General features: G+C 49.1%; 1 protein-coding gene across 2 annotated transcripts; it reads left to right on the top strand.

The window, feature by feature from the left end:
• Positions 1 to 60: 60 nt before the first annotated feature.
• On the top strand, positions 61 to 16539 carry Slc22a20 (solute carrier family 22 member 20). 2 transcript variants are annotated; one of them, NM_001394904.1, is made up of 10 exons: positions 61 to 571; positions 656 to 759; positions 1585 to 1739; positions 3279 to 3447; positions 4136 to 4259; positions 5306 to 5421; positions 14011 to 14225; positions 15020 to 15128; positions 15226 to 15432; positions 16207 to 16539. In NM_001394904.1, exons 1-10 carry the CDS (start codon positions 197 to 199, stop codon positions 16301 to 16303), a joined length of 1671 nt encoding a protein of 556 aa, NP_001381833.1. In that variant the 5' UTR covers positions 61 to 196; the 3' UTR covers positions 16304 to 16539. The 2 variants fall into 2 exon arrangements, with proteins under 2 accessions (NP_001381833.1, XP_087404465.1); XM_087548339.1 differs by lacking the exon at positions 61 to 571 and having other exon boundaries at positions 5310 to 5421.
• Positions 16540 to 17372: the final 833 nt, after the last annotated feature.

Raw genomic sequence — 17372 nt, 5'->3', positions numbered from 1 at the left:
GAGCCTGGGGAGTGGCACCCTGCAGATGTAGGGGACACTTAGGCCTCCTGTGGGGTGTAACTGGATCCTCTGAGCTGCAGTTTAGAGAAGGCCTGTGTGGTCTTGACCCCTGGCCTGATCCTCCACCTCCAGGTCCCCTCCCCTGCCTTTTAACATAAGGCCTGGGCAGGCTCCACCTAGGGTAGGGCCCTTGGCCATGGCCTTCACAGACCTGCTGGATGCCCTGGGCGGTGTGGGTCGCTTCCAGCTTGTCTATACAGCCTTGCTGTTGCTGCCCTGTGGGCTGCTGGCCTGCCACACCTTCCTACAGAACTTCACGGCTGCTGCGCCCCCTCACCACTGCCAGCATCCTGCCAACTACACAGAAGCTACCACCAATGACTCAGGAGCCTGGCTGAGGGCCACCATACCCCTGAACCAACATGGGGTTCCTGAGCCATGCCAGCGCTACACAGAGCCTCAGTGGGCCCTTCTGGAACCCAACACCTCCTCCCATGGAGTGGCCACAGAGGGCTGCAAGGATGGTTGGGTCTATGACCGGAGCATTTTCCCATCTACTATTGTGATGGAGGTCAGAGGTGGGTGGGTGGCTTGGGGGGGCTCGGAGGAGGCTACTGCCTAAGGACAAGGCTTAGCACTCCTCTCTCCCCAATAGTGGGACCTGGTGTGTGAGGCCCGCACCCTTCGTGACCTGGCTCAGTCCATCTACATGTCCGGGGTGCTGGTGGGAGCCGCCTTGTTTGGTAGCCTTGCCGACAGGTGAGCCTTTGGGGAGGTCCTAGTCTGCCAGGGAACGCCCTTGAGTTCACCTATACTCTGTCTTTTCCTTATTCCTTCTGTTATTTGGGGCTTTGGGTTTTTGTTTTGTTTTGTTTTGTTTTCTTTTTTTTGTTGTTGTTTTTTTGTTTTTGTTTTGTTTTGTTTTTCTAAGACAGGGCTTCTCTTAGTAGTCCTGACTGTCCTAGAACTCACTCTGTAGACCAGACTGGCCTCGAACATACAGAGATCACTTGCTTCTGCCTTCCAACTGCTGGAATTAAAGGCATACACCACCTGGCTATTCCTTCTTTTCTTTCCCTCCTCTTTTTGTGTGCATGTGTCTGTATGTGTCTAAATGCAATAGGGGTTTGCATGTGTGTGTTTGTGTGTGTGTGTGTGTGTGTGTGTGTGTGTGTGTGAGAGAGAGAGAGAGAGAGAGAGAGAGAGAGAGGGAGAGAGAGAGAAAATTTTTCTTTTCTTTTTTTTTTTTTTGAACTTCTGATTCATCTGCCTCCACTTCCCAAATGCTAGAATTATAGGCATGGACCTCTTTTCAAACTCTCCTCCTTTCCCCAGCAACGACTAAGTCTCTCAGCCTCTGATATTCCACACATGTCCCTCTATCCCTGATCAGCCTTGGCCAGCAATACTGGGGTCCAGGCAGTTGCATGTGGTATTTTGAGGGGTGGCTTCTACTGGGTATCTCATCTTCCCCTTGATTGCTTGGGTGTCCCCACCAAGGCACAAGTGTCAGACACGGGCTTTACCTCCTTGGTGATGTCTAGCTGCCTTGGGACTCTCTAGCCCCTCACTCTTTGGGTTCAGGTTGGGTCGCAAGGCCCCGCTGGTCTGGTCGTACCTGCAACTGGCAGTTTCAGGGGCTGTCACAGCCTATGTGGGCTCCTTCAGTGCCTACTGCATCTTCCGGTTCCTGATGGGCATGACCTTCTCTGGCATCATCCTCAACTCCCTCTCCCTGGGTGAGTCCAGTCCAGGTGGGACCCAGGGGGGCTGGGGTCATGCAACAAGGGAATTACAACATCACAGGACAGCTTTTTGAATTTTGCTTTATTGTAATTCTCACCCAGAAACAGCAACTCAAAACCTCCTACCCAGAGGTCTGGATTTGACAGACTGTGACCCTGGCAGCAGCAGGCAGTGGTGGCCTTTCTTGGGTCTGGGTTTCAGTTGACTAATCTGTGAGCTGAAAGGGTCAGATTGATTTCATGAGAGTTACTCAATAGTACCTACTAATCATCTATGAGGTGCCAGGCTTACGTGGGGTCACATAGGTGACTGGGACACAGGGCTATAAGACAGGATGATGTCCAAGTGAGCCAGCTATGGTGGCTCACACCTGCAATCCCAGCTCTTGGGAAGTGGAAGCAAGAGGACCAGGAGTTCAAGACCATCCTCAGCTGGGTAGCAAGTTGGAGCTTGCATAAGCCACATGAGTCTGTACATAAAGGGTGGCGGGGAGTTCATACAATCAAATGACTCCAATCTGACAACCCAAAATCCTGAACCTTAGGGCAGGGTGCCGTAGTGCATTAATATAATCCCAGCACTCAGGAGGCAGAGGCAGGAGGATCACACATTTGAGGCCAGCCTGATCACCATAGAGAGTTTGAACTCCCGGGTGCTAACCAGATAGGAATGTCACCCTTCAGGGATAAGGGATAAGCTGGAGCCTGTAGGTGACCCTGGTGGAAGGCATTATGAAGCAATAGAGCCCACTCTGAACACAGGGCTCCCGCCTGCCTGTGCTGCTTGGAACGACTTAGTTTGCTTCTGAAGATGTTGCCAAGCTCAGACACTTCAGTTCTCCATAGGCAGGTGGGCCTTTGATTTCAAGATGGGAAAGATGTTGGGTCAGGGAACCAGGTGTACAAACCAGTACCCCTTCCCTGCCTTATTCTGTCCCAGCATTTGGACATCGGAAGGTGCTAAGCATATACTGGGACCTCAGATATCCAGTTCCAGCAGTCACCTTCGGAAAGGGTAGATGTCCCACCATAGCTTACAGCAAATGCCTGAGATTCATCAGCCTAGTTCATACCAAAATGGCCTCCATATGACACAAACGCGTAAGCTCTTGTGTGCACATGCACACTCACAGAAGGAGGGGGCATGCCACACTCTGTCTCAGGAAATTCAACCTTACAATGAAGACTTTTTGTTTGTTTGGTTTGGTTTGATTTATTTGAGACAGGGTTTCTCTAGGTAACAGCTCTGGATGTCCTGGAACTCACTTTGTAGACCAAGGCTGGCCTCGAACTCACAGAGATCTGCCTGCCTCTGTCTTCCAAGTGCTGGGATTAAAGGTTTGCACCAGCACCACCCGGTTACAATGAAGCCATTTCAGAGTCTGGTGTCCTACAGCGAGTGCCCTGCCGTAGGCCACATAAGAATGTTGTCTAGGTAGATCTTGGTGTGGCCACAGTCATGAGGAAAGGGCGGGAGAATGAGGTAGCTGTGTGGTAGATGAGTCACTCCAGCTGGCTGCCTTTCTTTCACAGTTGTAGAATGGATGCCAACCAGGGGCCGGACGGTGGCAGGCATCTTGCTGGGTTTCTCCTTCACCTTGGGTCAGCTCATCCTGGCTGGCGTGGCATACCTGATCCGCCCCTGGCGATGGCTGCAGTTTGCTGTGTCTGCTCCTTTCCTGGTCTTTTTCCTCTACTCTTGGTACGTGCAGCCGAGCGGGCTGGGCTGGGGCATGCGTCTGATAGGTGGAGGTGGCTCCTTGATAGGTGGAATGTAGAGTGTCTGCAATGAGCTGAACACAGAGAACAGAGGCAACATGAGGGCCACTGGTCCCAGGTGAATAGTTTAAGGAATCTTTGACCAGCCTCTTTCCGCGGCATGGGGCTCTGGAACACACAAAATGATTTTGCCTGTATTAATTCCACTGTACTTCACAAAAACCCTTTGCATTTTGTAAAGGGGGAACTGAAGTACAGCCCAGAGAGGGGCCATGATTTTTCAAGGCCACGCAGCTAGGGTAAGAACTAGATGCAATTCAATACCAAGTGTGTCTTTGAGGACTCTTCAGTGATTCTCTGTATATGCTACAAAAGAAAAAAGAAAGAAAAAAAAGAAGGAAGGAAGGAAAGAAAGAAAGAGAAAAAAGAACAAAGAAAGAAAGAAAGGAAATGGGCAGGCAAGATGGCTCAGCCAGTAAAAAACATTTGACTTCAAGTTTAACAATTAGAATTCAATTTCTGGAACCCACATATATATATGGAAAACCTGTCTCAAAACAAAACAAATAACAACAAAGGGATGTAACTGGAATGCTGCCACCTGTCTTTAGGGTCTGGCAGAATGAAGGTGTGTTGGGATTGCAGGTGGAAATGATCCTTCTGTACCCCAGGTGGCTTCCAGAGTCATCCCGATGGCTCCTCCTTCACGGCAAGGCCCAGCAAGCTGTGCAGAACCTACGGAAGGTGGCCATGATGAATGGCAGGAAGGCGGAAGGGGAAAGGCTGACTATAGAGGTGAGCGGATGTGAGGATGAAGGTCCGGGGTAGATTTTTGTGGGATGGACAGGGGGAGACAGGTGTGGTAGAGGTTTACCCAGAGATGAAGATAGAGATAGGTGGACCCCAGGGACTCGATTGCCGGCCAGCCTAGCTGGTGATAAATTCCAGGTTCAGTGACAAAACCTTGAACTTCAAAAAAAAATTCTAAAAGAAATACACACATCAAGGGGCATGGTGGTACAAGCCTTTACTTTCAGCAATCAGGAGGCAGAGGAAGGTGGATCTCTGAGTTTAAAGCCAGCCTGGTCTACAAAGGGAGTTCCAGGACAGCCAGGGTTACACAGAGAAACCCTGCCTCAGAAAAAAGGAACACATACACAGAAAGCACAAAGGAGTGATTGTCAGCATTTGCCTCTGCACTACTCCCGCATGTGAGTGCACCCATAAACATGAGGACACTCACACCACAGGAAGAGGAGAAGGAGGAGGAGGAAAAAGAAACAAAGGATTGGGGCCAGCGAGATGGCTCAGTGGGCTAAGCATGTGCTGCCCAGCCCGATGACCCAATCCTCAGTACCCATGCCATGGAAGGAGGGAACTGACTCCTGAAAGTTGTCCTCTGCCCTCCACATACATGCACACACATGTGCTCGCACACAAAATAAATAAATGTAGCACAAAACTATAAAAAAGAGAGACATGGAGGTTTGGAGAGGTCTGGGAGTTTGCCCTGTGAGGACATGGTGGGGCTGTGTTGGAGATAGAAGCCGGACCATGCCCGTGCTATGCTAGCCCAGCGCTCTAACCTTCACTCCAGCCCAGCTTCCTTTAACCACTGTCTGATGCTGTGGTGAAGTTACTGGGAATTGAGGGAGAGCATCTGTGATGCCACAGAACCTCAGGGGTGTGTTGCAGCCCCCACTGCATCACAAAATCATGTAACAGTCTTTGGGGGCCTTAGTGAAGAGGCAGGTATGGCCAGATGTCATGCCAACAAACACAAGGAAGCACTGTTTCGAACCCTCACCCTCGATGCCCTGATCACACGTTTCCTCTCCCAGGTAGTGAGCTCCTATATCCAGAATGAGTTTGCAAGTGTCCGCACCTCCAACTCCATCTTGGATCTCTTCAGAACGCCTGGCATCAGAAAGGTCACGTGCTGTCTCATGATGGTCTGGTAGGTGATGGCTCATACCTTTGACTTGAGGGGGGCACATCCTTTCTGCTCTCATTAACAAACGTTATCCTGATACCATCCTAACGTACATGGAGTCAATCTTGTGTCATTTCCTTTCGGCACCTGGCCCTTAGGGCTGGGGAAACCGCTCAGTGGCTCAGAGCGCTTGCTCTGCGAGTCTGAGGGCCTGACCTCGAATCACAGCCCCTGGGTAAAGAAGCGAAGCCCGGCCTGCTGTGCCTGTAACTCTAGCTTTGGTCAAATGGACCTTCAGGTTCAGCTTTAAGGGAATAAAAGGCATCGAAAGATAAAGATGCCCGATGCCCTCCTCACATGGAAAAGCACATCAGCCCAGACGGATGCATACATAAGCAAAGAAGGTGTACATATACACATGTACACACACACACACACACGCACACACACACTCACACACCACACACATGCACACACACTCCTACACTCACACACCACACACACATACACACATACACACATACACACACTCACACACATTCACACACATACACACTCATGCACACATGCACACATGCACACACACACATACATACACACACTCACACACATGCACACACACTCCTACACTCACACACCACACACACACACACACACTCACACACCACACACATACACACACTCACACACATGCACACACACACATACACACACACACTCCTACACTCACACACCACACACACATACACACACACTCACACACACACTCACACACACACTCACACACACACACACACTCACACACCACACACATACACACACTCACACACATGCACACACACACATACACACACACACTCACACACCACACACCACACACACTCACACACATGCACACACACACATACACACACACACTCACACACATGCACACACACACACATACACACACTCACACACATGCACACACACTCCTACACTCACACACCACACACACATACACACACACACACTCACACACATTCACACACATACACACTCATGCACACATGCACACATGCACACACACACATACATACACACACTCACACACATGCACACACACTCCTACACTCACACACCACACACACATACACACACTCACACACATTCACACACATACACACTCATGCACACATGCACACATGCACACACACACATACATACACACACTCACACACATGCACACACACTCCTACACTCACACACCACACACACACACACACACACTCACACACCACACACATACACACACTCACACACATGCACACACACTCCTACACTCACACACCACACACACATACACACATACACACACTCACACACATTCACACACATACACACTCATGCACACATGCACACATGCACACATGCACACATGCACACACACATGCACACACACTCCTACACTCACACACCACACACACATACACACATACACACACTCACATTCACACACATACACACACATGCACACACACTCCTACACTCACACACCACACACACACATACACACACACTCACACACATGCACACACACACTCACACACCACACACACATACCACACACACATACCACACACACATACCACACACACATGCACATACACACTCACACACACCACACACACATACACACATACACACACTCACATTCACACACATACACACACATGCACACACACTCCTACACTCACACACCACACACACACATACACACACACTCACACACATGCACACACACACTCACACACCACACACACATACCACACACACATACCACACACACATACCACACACACATGCACATACACACTCACACACACCACACACACATACCACACACACATGCACATACACACTCACACACCACACACACACATACTCACTCACACACTCACACACCACACACACACATGCACATACACACTCACACACCACACACACACACATACACACTCACACACTCACATACCACACACACATGCACATACACACTCACACACCACACACACACTCACACATACACACTCACATACCACACACACATACCACACACACATACCACACACACACTCACACATACACACTCACACACACCACACACACATACCACACACACATGCACATACACACTCACACACCACACACACACATACTCACTCACACACTCACACACCACACACACACATGCACATACACACTCACACATTCATACACACACACACACACACACAATTAAAAAGGTCCCCCCTAAGCTGGGTATGTTGGTGCACACCTTTAGTCCTAGCACTTGAGAGGCAGAGGTATGGGAAGGGGGGACCTCTGAATTCCAAGGACAGCCTGGTCTATAAGGAGAAGTCTTGAAAAACAAAACAAAACAAAAAGGTCACCTCCCAGAGGCTGGAGAGATGGCCCAGGAGTTTAGAGCACTTACTGCTCTCACAGAGGAGCCTGGTCCGACTGCTAGCACCTTCGTGGTGGCTCCAATGAATCTGACATCCAATTTCAGGGGAATCTAATACCCTCTTCTGGCTTCTGAGGTTATCAGACACCCATCTGGTGTTCATGCATACATGGGGGCAAAACACTCATACATAATAATGTTGGTTTTTTTTAGATCAAGGTTACAGCTGACGGGGGTGGGGGGTGGGCGGCAGTGCACCACTTTGATTCCAGTACTTACGAGGCAGACGCAGAGACAAGTGGATCCCTGTGAGTTCGAGGCCAGCTTGGTCTACAAAGCAAATTCCAGGACAGCCAGAGATACACAGAGAAGTCCTGTCTCAAGACAACAACAACAAAACTAAAGTTACACCAGCACCTGGTACCCTGTGGTGAATCAACATTGTAGATGAAACATGATGTTGATCTGGAGTGTTTACATTTGAGCAGAAGGTCTTACCTGTGCACATGTGAGGCACATAAACTCACACAGATACACACATACATGCACGCACAAATAAAAACAAGTAAGCAGGGCTGGAGAGATGGCTCAGTGGTTAAGATCACTGGCTGCTCTTCCAGAGGTCCTGAGTTCAAATAAATTTTTCAAAAATAACCAAGTAACAAAACTTTTTAAAAAAAGATTTACTTATTTTATGCATGTGAGTACACTGTAGCTGTCTTTAGACACCACAAAAGGCCATCAGATCCCATTACAGATGGTTGTGAGCCACCATGTGGTTGCTGGGATTTGAACTCAGGGCCTCTGGAAAGCAGCCAGTGCTTTTTTTTTTTTTTTTTTTTTTTTTGGTTCTTTTTTTCGGAGCTGGGGACCGAACCCAGGGCCTTGAGCTTCCTAGGCAAGCGCTCTACCACTGAGCTAAATCCCCAACCCCGCAGCCAGTGCTCTTAACCACTGAGCCATCTCTCCAATCCAAAAACACTAAAAAAATAAAATAAAATAAAATAATAAAATAAAATAATAATCACTTTAACAAATAAGTAATAAATTTATTACTAATGAGTAAATTGTTTATAATTTAACACATAAATAGAAAAAAGGGCCTGAAATTTAGCCCAGTGGTAGGGCACTGGCCCAGCATATACAAAGTGCTGGGGCCAATCCCTGAATGAAACAAAACAGAAAGTCAGTCTCATTTATTACATAGACTGGGAGGGGCAGGTAGAAAACAGATGAGCATCCTTGGTCTGTCCTCTGCATTGCCTGGACATTAAATATTCAAAGCTGATACTTATGAGGGAGGAAGGCAGGCAGTGGTTACTGCAGGATGGGCCATGTGAGGGTCCAAGTAAAGACACGAGACGTGTTTCCATTTTTTTAGTGGCCGGACATTATGTTACCTGATTTGGGGACGTGTTCCCTGGGCTCTGAGAATAAAGTTTCCTGAGCTCTTGGAGATCCCAAGACCTCAAGGACGGACTTGTGTTGTAAGCCCACCCTGCGCGCCCCCACCTCCATCCCTGCCACCTCGCCCCCATTCTTGGTGGAGCCTTCCCTCTGGCCCGCCCTCCTGCAGCGCCCTCTGGTGTCCTGCCACTTCCTCACTGTCCTACTTCTTGGAGAAACAAACCACCAACTCCAAACTGAGGTTGAAAGATCTCTTTTGGATCCTTCCAGAAAGAATTAGCGAAGACTTATTTTTGTTACGAGGCAGCAATCCACAGCTTAGGCAGAGGTGGTGCCGTGGGCCTTCAGAAAGGATTCTCCAAGCGTCCTGACCCCGTGAAGCCTCCTGACTTGTGTAATTTTGTTTTATACAGAAAATCTTGGCCGTTTTCAGGGCTCCCTTGAAGCCCTGGGGCCTCACCAGGCCCCATCTGGATCCAATTGTACCATTTCTGTGGTGTAGAGAGAGGCTCTCTAGGCTGGGCTGGGGTGGGAACAGGGCTTTTGGGGCCCCAGGACGGCTAGGAGGATGAAAAGGGGGAAGAGAGCTTGTCATTTTGCACAAATGTCTCCAAGCCCTGTTGTTTCCTTTTATGGTTAATTTCCAAGTTACAAAAACAATGCATACTCACTGTACAAAGGAGAAAGAAAGGGAGTAAGGGAGGGAGGGAGGGAGGGAAGGAAGGAAGGAAGGAAGGAAGGAAGGAAGAAAAGAAGGAAGGAAGGAAGAAAAGTAAAAGAAAGAAAGTTAGTTCCAGGGCTGGAGAGATGGCTATACAGCAAGTTCAAAGCCAAGTCTGGGCTACATGAGACCCTGCCTTAAAACAGGCAAGACTCTGAGGAGCTGTGGCTTGAGTTTTGATCTCAGCACCAGCATTTACTGATGGATCTCGAATGTGTTAGTGTCTCTAAACCTGTTTCCCATCAGTCATGTGACTTTTATAATACTAGCCATCACTCAGTTCTGTCGTGAAGAGTGAATTACACAGAGGAGTTCCTGGGACAAAAGTGAACGTTCTCCGCTGGGTGTGGTTGAATTTGCCTTTGATCACAGTGCTACAATTAGACAATTAGAGGCAGGTGGATCTCTGAGATTTCAAGGTTAACCTGGGCTACTCAGGGAGTGCTAGGCAAGTCAGGCTATGTAGTAGAACCCTATCCTAAAAGGAGGCAGGTGTGTGTGTGTGTGTGTGTGTGTGTGTGTGTGTGTGTGTGTGTGTGTGTGTAGATGGCTCAGTGGTTAAGAGTACTGGCTGTGGGGTTGGGGATTTAGCTCAGTGGTAGAGTGCTTGCCTAGGAAGCGCAAGGCCCTGAGTTCAGACCCCAGCTCCGAAAAAAAGAACCAAAAAAAAAAAAAAAAAAAAGAGTACTGGCTGTTCTTCCAAAGGACCTGGGTTCGTGGTAGCTCACAACTGTCTGTAATTCCAGTTCCAGGGGATCTGACAACCTCACCCACACACAGACATGCAGGTAAAACATCAATGCACATAAAAAACTAAAAATTTAAAAAGTTGTGTGCCAGAGAGAGAGAGAGAGAGAGAGAGAGAGAGAGAGAGAGAGAGAGAATATGAGCTCACTCTTGTTCTTCCCTGAAGATTGACCCCAGGGATGACAACACACATGCATGTGTGTTCCTTTCAAAACAGGTTAATACTCTGGTCTGCTACTTTTTCTTAAATTGACTTAATTATAGCTGAAATTCCGTCATTAAGTAAAGCCATAGCATATGGCAGATTTACAGTAAGTATTTGATAAGTCAGTGAATAATGAAAAAATAAGGGAAGGAAGGTGAGAATTTTGTCAGGTACAGTATTGTCAGACAGAAGGGAATCATGGAGAATATTGTTTAGTCAATTCTCCCTGTGTTGGGATACAGCTTGACATGATTGCAGCCATCTTGGATGTGGCACCCATCCCCCATTTGCTAACCTCACACAGTCCCCCAGCATGCATCAAACCTCGGTAGGCTAAGCAAACTTGACTGGGTAGTTGACCAAGTATTTAGTGCCAAGAACTGATAAAAAAGGACTGTTTCTTAACTGACATTTGATCTGTAAATGTTTTTGAGACTATCCAAGTACATTCCAATTGGTCCCCATCCACCTTGGCATAGCTTAGTGTATAAACCCCTTTCTCCTGCCCCTTGGCACCAAGACATGCATCCATCTGCAGGTCCATAGAAACTCGAAGCTTGCCAATCCTAGACAAGTCTGTCTCTTGGCATCTTCTGTCTTTGGTAGGTAGCCAGTTCTTGCTCTTGCTCTCCCTCCCTCCCTCCCTCCCTCCCTCCCTCCCTCCCTCCCTCCTTCCACCCCCCTTTTGAGACATGGTCTTTCTGTATAGCCTTGGCTGTCCTGGAACTTGGTTGCCAATTCTCCTACACCAGATTTTTCCAGAACATTTCTAATCCCGGTCCCACCTGATTGCCACTCCAGGTTGGTCATGGTCCAGTCTCTCTGGAAGGACCACTTCAGAAACAAAGCCATTTCTCACTCTCCCCTGGCAGCTGTACCAACAACATGCCCTCAGGGGTAGGGATGTACACCGGGTGGCTTTTGTCTAGCTGTTCTTCAACTTTCTCAAAGGCCACACTTGCTATGATCTGGTTTTCCTGACTTACAGCATCATCTGCCAAGCATCGATACCGTGATGTCAGCCCAGGTCCTGATGTCAGCCCAGGTCCCTGCACAGTGCTTATTCAAGGCTGAGCAGAAGGAATCTGTGTAGCTCAGCTCCGTGGCAGAGCCTTTGGGGAAAACATCACTTGACAGAGTTCAACTCCTCTGCGGCTGTAGGGTAGATGTCTCTCTCCATGGCCCACTCTCAGCTCCGAGACCACCTACATTCCTGGCCAGGTAGCAATCTCCATTTTAGTGGAGATCTCACTTCAGATTGTTCTGTCTGGGAGAAGCAGCACACACCTGCAGCCTCAGAGATGGGGAAGTAGATGCAGAAGAGTCAGAGGTTCGAGGCTAGCCTCTTAAAAATGACAAGCTGGAACCCAGCCTGGGCTACATGAGACCCTGTCTCGTAAAACTGAAAAGACGGGGTTGGGGATTTAGCTCAGCGGTAGAGCGCTTGCCTAGCGAGCGCAAGGCCCTGGGTTTGGTCCCCAGCTCCGAAAAAAAAGAAAAAGAAAAAAAAAAAAAACTGAAAAGACAATAAACTGTCTTAGGCTCTGAGTCTCCTCGTCCTTGACCTGTAGGCCCAGGCTTAAACACCTGATGTGCTTACAGCTTCTCTTACCCCACCCTCATTGATCTTCAAGCCCACTGACAAAAACCCTTCATTACACACGCAGAATCCTTTCAAAGCAACCCTAAGGTTGGTGTTCGGATACTAGGAGAGGGTTTGGGTAAACCCAGAACAGAAATGAGGTCTGTGCTACACTTATACCCGTCCACTCCCATCTGTGTCTTCTTTGTTATTTCAGTTGATCGGGTTTTGTTTGTTTTTAGAGGTGGGATGGAGTTGAGACTGGGTTTCTCTGTGTAGCCCTGGCTGTCCTGGAACTCCATTTGTAGACCAAACTGGCCTCCAACTCAGAGATCTGCCTGCATCTACGTCCTAAATGCTGAGATTAAGGGCGTGCACCACCACCTGGCTTGGTTGGTTGGGTAAGACAGGATCCATCTGTAGCCCAGGCTGGCTTTGGACTGTGCTGCCTTGGGCTCTCCAGGGCTAGCATTGAACGCACATTGAAAGCACCTGCACCTACCAAAAGTACATGGTGCAGCTGGACAACCTTTCATGTCTGATCCAGAAAGAGAACACAACTAGGTGTTTGGCTCTTGCCTATAACCCCAGAGTCTGGGAGGCTGAAGCAGGAGGATTAATGTGAGATTTGAGTCAGCCTGGGCTACAGTGAGTTTCAGGCCAGCTTGAGCTATGATGCAAGAGACTGTCAGAGAGAGAATGGGGAGAGGAGATCAAATGCAAATATCCTGTCTCAGAAAATAAGGCAGTACTGAAAGATGGCCCTCAGTTAAATCTCTCAGCACTCTACCTCTACAACCTGCCAAGTTCCATCCCTGGGACCCAAGGTAGGAGGGAAACCCACTCCCCAAAAGCCATCCTCTGACCTCCACATGTGGTACAAGTGCACAGACAATAATAATTAATTTAAAAAAGAAAACAAGATGGAGAGCGATTGCGAGACAGCTGCTGTCAGTGTCTCCCTTCCATGCACATGTGCACACAGGTGAGTGCACACACATGCAGTAGAGAGACATATACACCACACAGTCAATACGAAAATAGTAAGCAAAGACATAAATAGAGGTAAGGCTCTGAGACAGGATCACTATGTAACCCAGGCTGGTCTCAGTCTTGGGATCCTCCTGCCCCAGTCTTCCAAGTGCTGGGACCACAGGCACAGACTGGCATGAACTATATGGTTCCTGTGTTCTTTAACCTCTGTCTGTCCTCTTCTGTTTTGTCTGTTAGCACTGTTTGAATTCCAGCACTGAAGGTGTATTGACCGTGAAAACCAAAGATCGCCCTGAGCTCGGAGCCTGCTCAGGGGAGCGGGCGGTGAGACCAGGATGTAGTGCAGAAGTGCTCCAAAGTCTGAGGCATGGGGGGCCAGGAGGTGCTGCCAAAGGGATTTAGACTCCCTGAGGGAGAATCCCACGCCGCCGCCACACATCCTGTATCCCTTGCCTCGAGCTCCAGACAGTGAGTTGTGGGATGAAATGGGGCTATTCTGCTGCCTTTCCCAGGTTCTCTAACTCCGTGGCTTACTACGGCCTGGCCATGGACCTGCAGAAGTTCGGGCTCAGCATCTACCTGGTACAGGCTCTGTTTGGGATCATCGACATCCCAGCCATGCTGGTTGCCACCACCACTATGATTTATGTGGGACGGCGGGCCACGGTGTCCTCCTTCCTCGTGTTAGCTGGGCTCATGGTCATCGCCAACATGTTCGTGCCCGAGGGTGAGTTGTCACTGCCCCCCTGTAGTAGCCACATAGACACTAGACACAGGGTCCCAGACGTAGTGGGTGGCCCTCCGGAAGTGACCAGCAACACACTTATTATTCTAGCCCTTGGAAGGCTGAGGCAGGAGAAGCATCAGTTCTTGGCCAGCCTGGACTACAGACAGAGACCCTGTCTCAAGAGGGATAAAAGGAAACTTAAGCTGCCATGCCAGTGAGGAACTGGCATAACTGGTGCAGAGCTGCTCAGGTGTGGGCGTTTTGGGAAATCTCCTCAGCTGGTACATTTCCAGCCAACACCAATGCAAAGCAGGCACCGTAATTTGTTTGACCACCTCGTGTGGGACACTTGAGTCAGGCGGGGTTTGCAGTCTATGAACAGCAGCAGGACAGACGTGTTAATGACACAGTAGCAGGAAGTTCTGACTGAGCACCAAACACTTGGTGTGGGTGACCTGTGTCCGCCTTATGAACTGGCGTGCAAAGCCGTGCTAGGATTTCCCTCACCGACAGGACCGAAGGGCTCAGAAATAGGATGTCACTGTAGCTTAGTCACCTACCTGGGTCACAGCTAAGGTCTGAATCTAAGCCTGACCCCTACTCCCGTCCTGTCTGCTCAGCAGGCTGTGGTGACAGAGGCAAATGAACAAGCAAGCAGTCAGATGGAGACAGGGCCTTACTGTGTAGCCCTGGCTGGCCCGGGACTCTGCTTGTAGACCAGGCTGACCCCGCCTTCCATACCCCTGCTCCGCCTCTGCGCCTCACAGCTCCGCCTCCCTCTTTGGCCTCTTTAGATCTGCAGACCCTGCGGACAGTGCAGGCAGCACTGGGCAAAGGCTGCCTGGCCAGCTCCTTCATCTGTGTGTATCTGTTCACAGGAGAACTCTATCCCACAGAGATCAGGTGGGTATGAGGAGTGGCGCCCGCGCGGGGGTCCACTCTCCTCTCTGACTCTTTGGGGACACAGACCCAGCTGCTGATAGGTCTTCACTCCTCACAGGCAGATGGGCATGGGCTTTGCCTCTGTCAACGCCCGCCTCGGAGGCTTGGCGGCGCCCCTGATCACCACACTTGGCGAAATCAGTCCAGTTCTGCCACCTGTATCCTTTGGTGCCACTTCAGTCTTGGCTGGAATGGCTGTCATCTGCTTCCTGACTGAGACCCGCAATGTGCCACTGGTGGAAACTATTGCTGCTATGGAGAGCAGGTCAGTGTCCTATGGCACCATGGAGTGCGGCCCAAATCCACTATGGGCAACCAGAAATGCCTGGAAGTCATAGTAGTCTTCATTGCTATGCGTAAAAAGTCACTTTCTGGGGGCTGGAGAAATAGTTCAACTGTAAGAGTACTGGTGGCTACTCTTCCAGAGGTCCTGAGTTCAATTCCCAGCAACCACATGGTGACTCACAACCATCTGTAATGGGATCTGATGCCCTCTTCTGGTGTGTCTGGAGACAGCTACAGTGTATTTATATAAGATAGATAAATAAATCTTAAAAGAACAAGAGGGAAAAAACAACAACGATCCTCTATGCTGTCTTAACTCTCAATAAGAGCAGGTTCAACATGAAGAAAAAGCACAAGAATAAAGCTAGACCAGGAGACATAGGGAGGTTGGAGGGGCTCGGGAGGCAACACAGTGGTAGAGCACCTGCTGAGAACACAGCAAACCCCAGCACCACGTAAACTTGCTATGGCAGTGCACGCTAAACAAGGATTTGTAAGGCAGAGGCAGGCGGACCTCTGTCAGTTCAAAGCCAGCCTGACCTACATAGTGAATTCCAAGCCAACCACAGATATCTAATGAGGCAAACAAATGTTACAAACACAAACAAAAACTGGAAAATGAACATTGAGCTTTTTCTAAAAATGAAACCTGTTAAGACCAGGCAGGTAAGTGGGCGGGTCAGGAAATGACTAAAACAAGAAGATATCTTAAGTTTCAAGAAGATAACTGAAGTTTCTATTTACCTTTGAGCAGAGTCAAAGAAGGCCATTCCAAAAGAGACACAGAACAGAAGAATGAAGAAATTTCTCTTCAGCAGCTGGGGGCTCCTCCCCTCAAAGAAACCATTTAAGCTGCCAAGACCCTGGCACCGAGCAGGCTGCAGCTCAGCCTGTGCTAGGAGCAAGCATCCAAGTCCTGCTAGGAGATCCTGGTGCTGAACTCCATGCAAAGCCAGAGGACAGCATGGACTTTGCTAAGGAGCCATACCTGAGCCCAAGCAGAATGTTCTGGAAGGGGAAGTGACCTACAGGGACCCAAGGAGGTCATGCTGTCCACTGCAATAAAAGCACCACTGGTCCAGGGCCATCAGAGATGCTGGGTCTTTCCAAGGTCACAGTGACATCTGCATTCCATGGTTTCTCTGGCCAATTTTTATGACCACCACCCCCACCCCTGAATTCCAGAATTCACTCTGCTCATTCCTTTAGAAAGCATGACCGTTCCTTCACACATTATGGGAGAAAAGCTCATTTTTCCTGGGGTGTGGTGGAGGGATGGACTGTGTGTCTCCACAGGGGTGACACAGGTAGGGTGTCTTGTAGTTGTAGGGTGTCTTGTCTACAGTGGGCCTTGCAGTTGGTGTAACTGTTCATGAGCCAACAGTGAGACTACAGTTAGGAATGGCCTTTCCCTGTTGTTTATATTCAAAGCACTAACACTGTGCAGAAGTGGGATCTAGCCCAGTTTCCCAAAAGTCATAAAAGGGGCACATCCCTGCCACTCACAGCTTCCCTCTGACCTCAGGTCAGCATACAGTCCAGACTTTGGATACATTCCTATATCCTTGACCTGGAATTTGCTTTGTAGACCAGGCTGGCCTTGAACTCACAGAGCCTGCCTCTGCCTTCCAAATGCTGGGATTAAAGGTGTGTGTGGCACCTTGCCTGGCTGTGTTTTAATTTTTCTTGTATTCCTAAAGACTCTGGGGTTGGGGATTTAGCTCAGTGGTAGAACGCTTGCCTAGGAAGCGCAAGGCCCTGGGTTCGGTCCCCAGCTCCAAAAAAAAAAAAAAAAAAAAAGAACTAAAGACTCTGAATCTCTGAAAGTATGGCAGCCATCCAGACATGGAGGACATGAGTTCAAGACACTGTCTGGCCCAGGGGAATCTCAAAAACTCTGACCTAAGTGCACAGAACAAA

Source organism: Rattus norvegicus, chromosome 1 (assembly GCF_021556685.1).
Source record: "Rattus norvegicus strain SHRSP/BbbUtx chromosome 1, alternate assembly SHRSP_T2T, whole genome shotgun sequence".
Lineage (NCBI taxonomy): Eukaryota > Metazoa > Chordata > Mammalia > Rodentia > Muridae > Rattus > Rattus norvegicus.
The sequence above is the reverse complement of the archived record's forward strand: the minus strand, read 5'-3'. Positions and strand labels throughout refer to the sequence as shown.

Bases quoted from the DNA above. Each gene is read 5' to 3' on its own strand.
- Slc22a20 (NM_001394904.1), top strand. From the start codon at position 197: ATGGCCTTCACAGACCTGCTGGATGCCCTGGGCGGTGTGGGTCGCTTC. The intron at 760-1,584 runs GTGAGCCTTTGG...CTTTGGGTTCAG, and splicing joins TTTGGTAGCCTTGCCGACAG to GTTGGGTCGCAAGGCCCCGC. The intron at 14,226-15,019 runs GTGAGTTGTCAC...TGGCCTCTTTAG, and splicing joins CAACATGTTCGTGCCCGAGG to ATCTGCAGACCCTGCGGACA.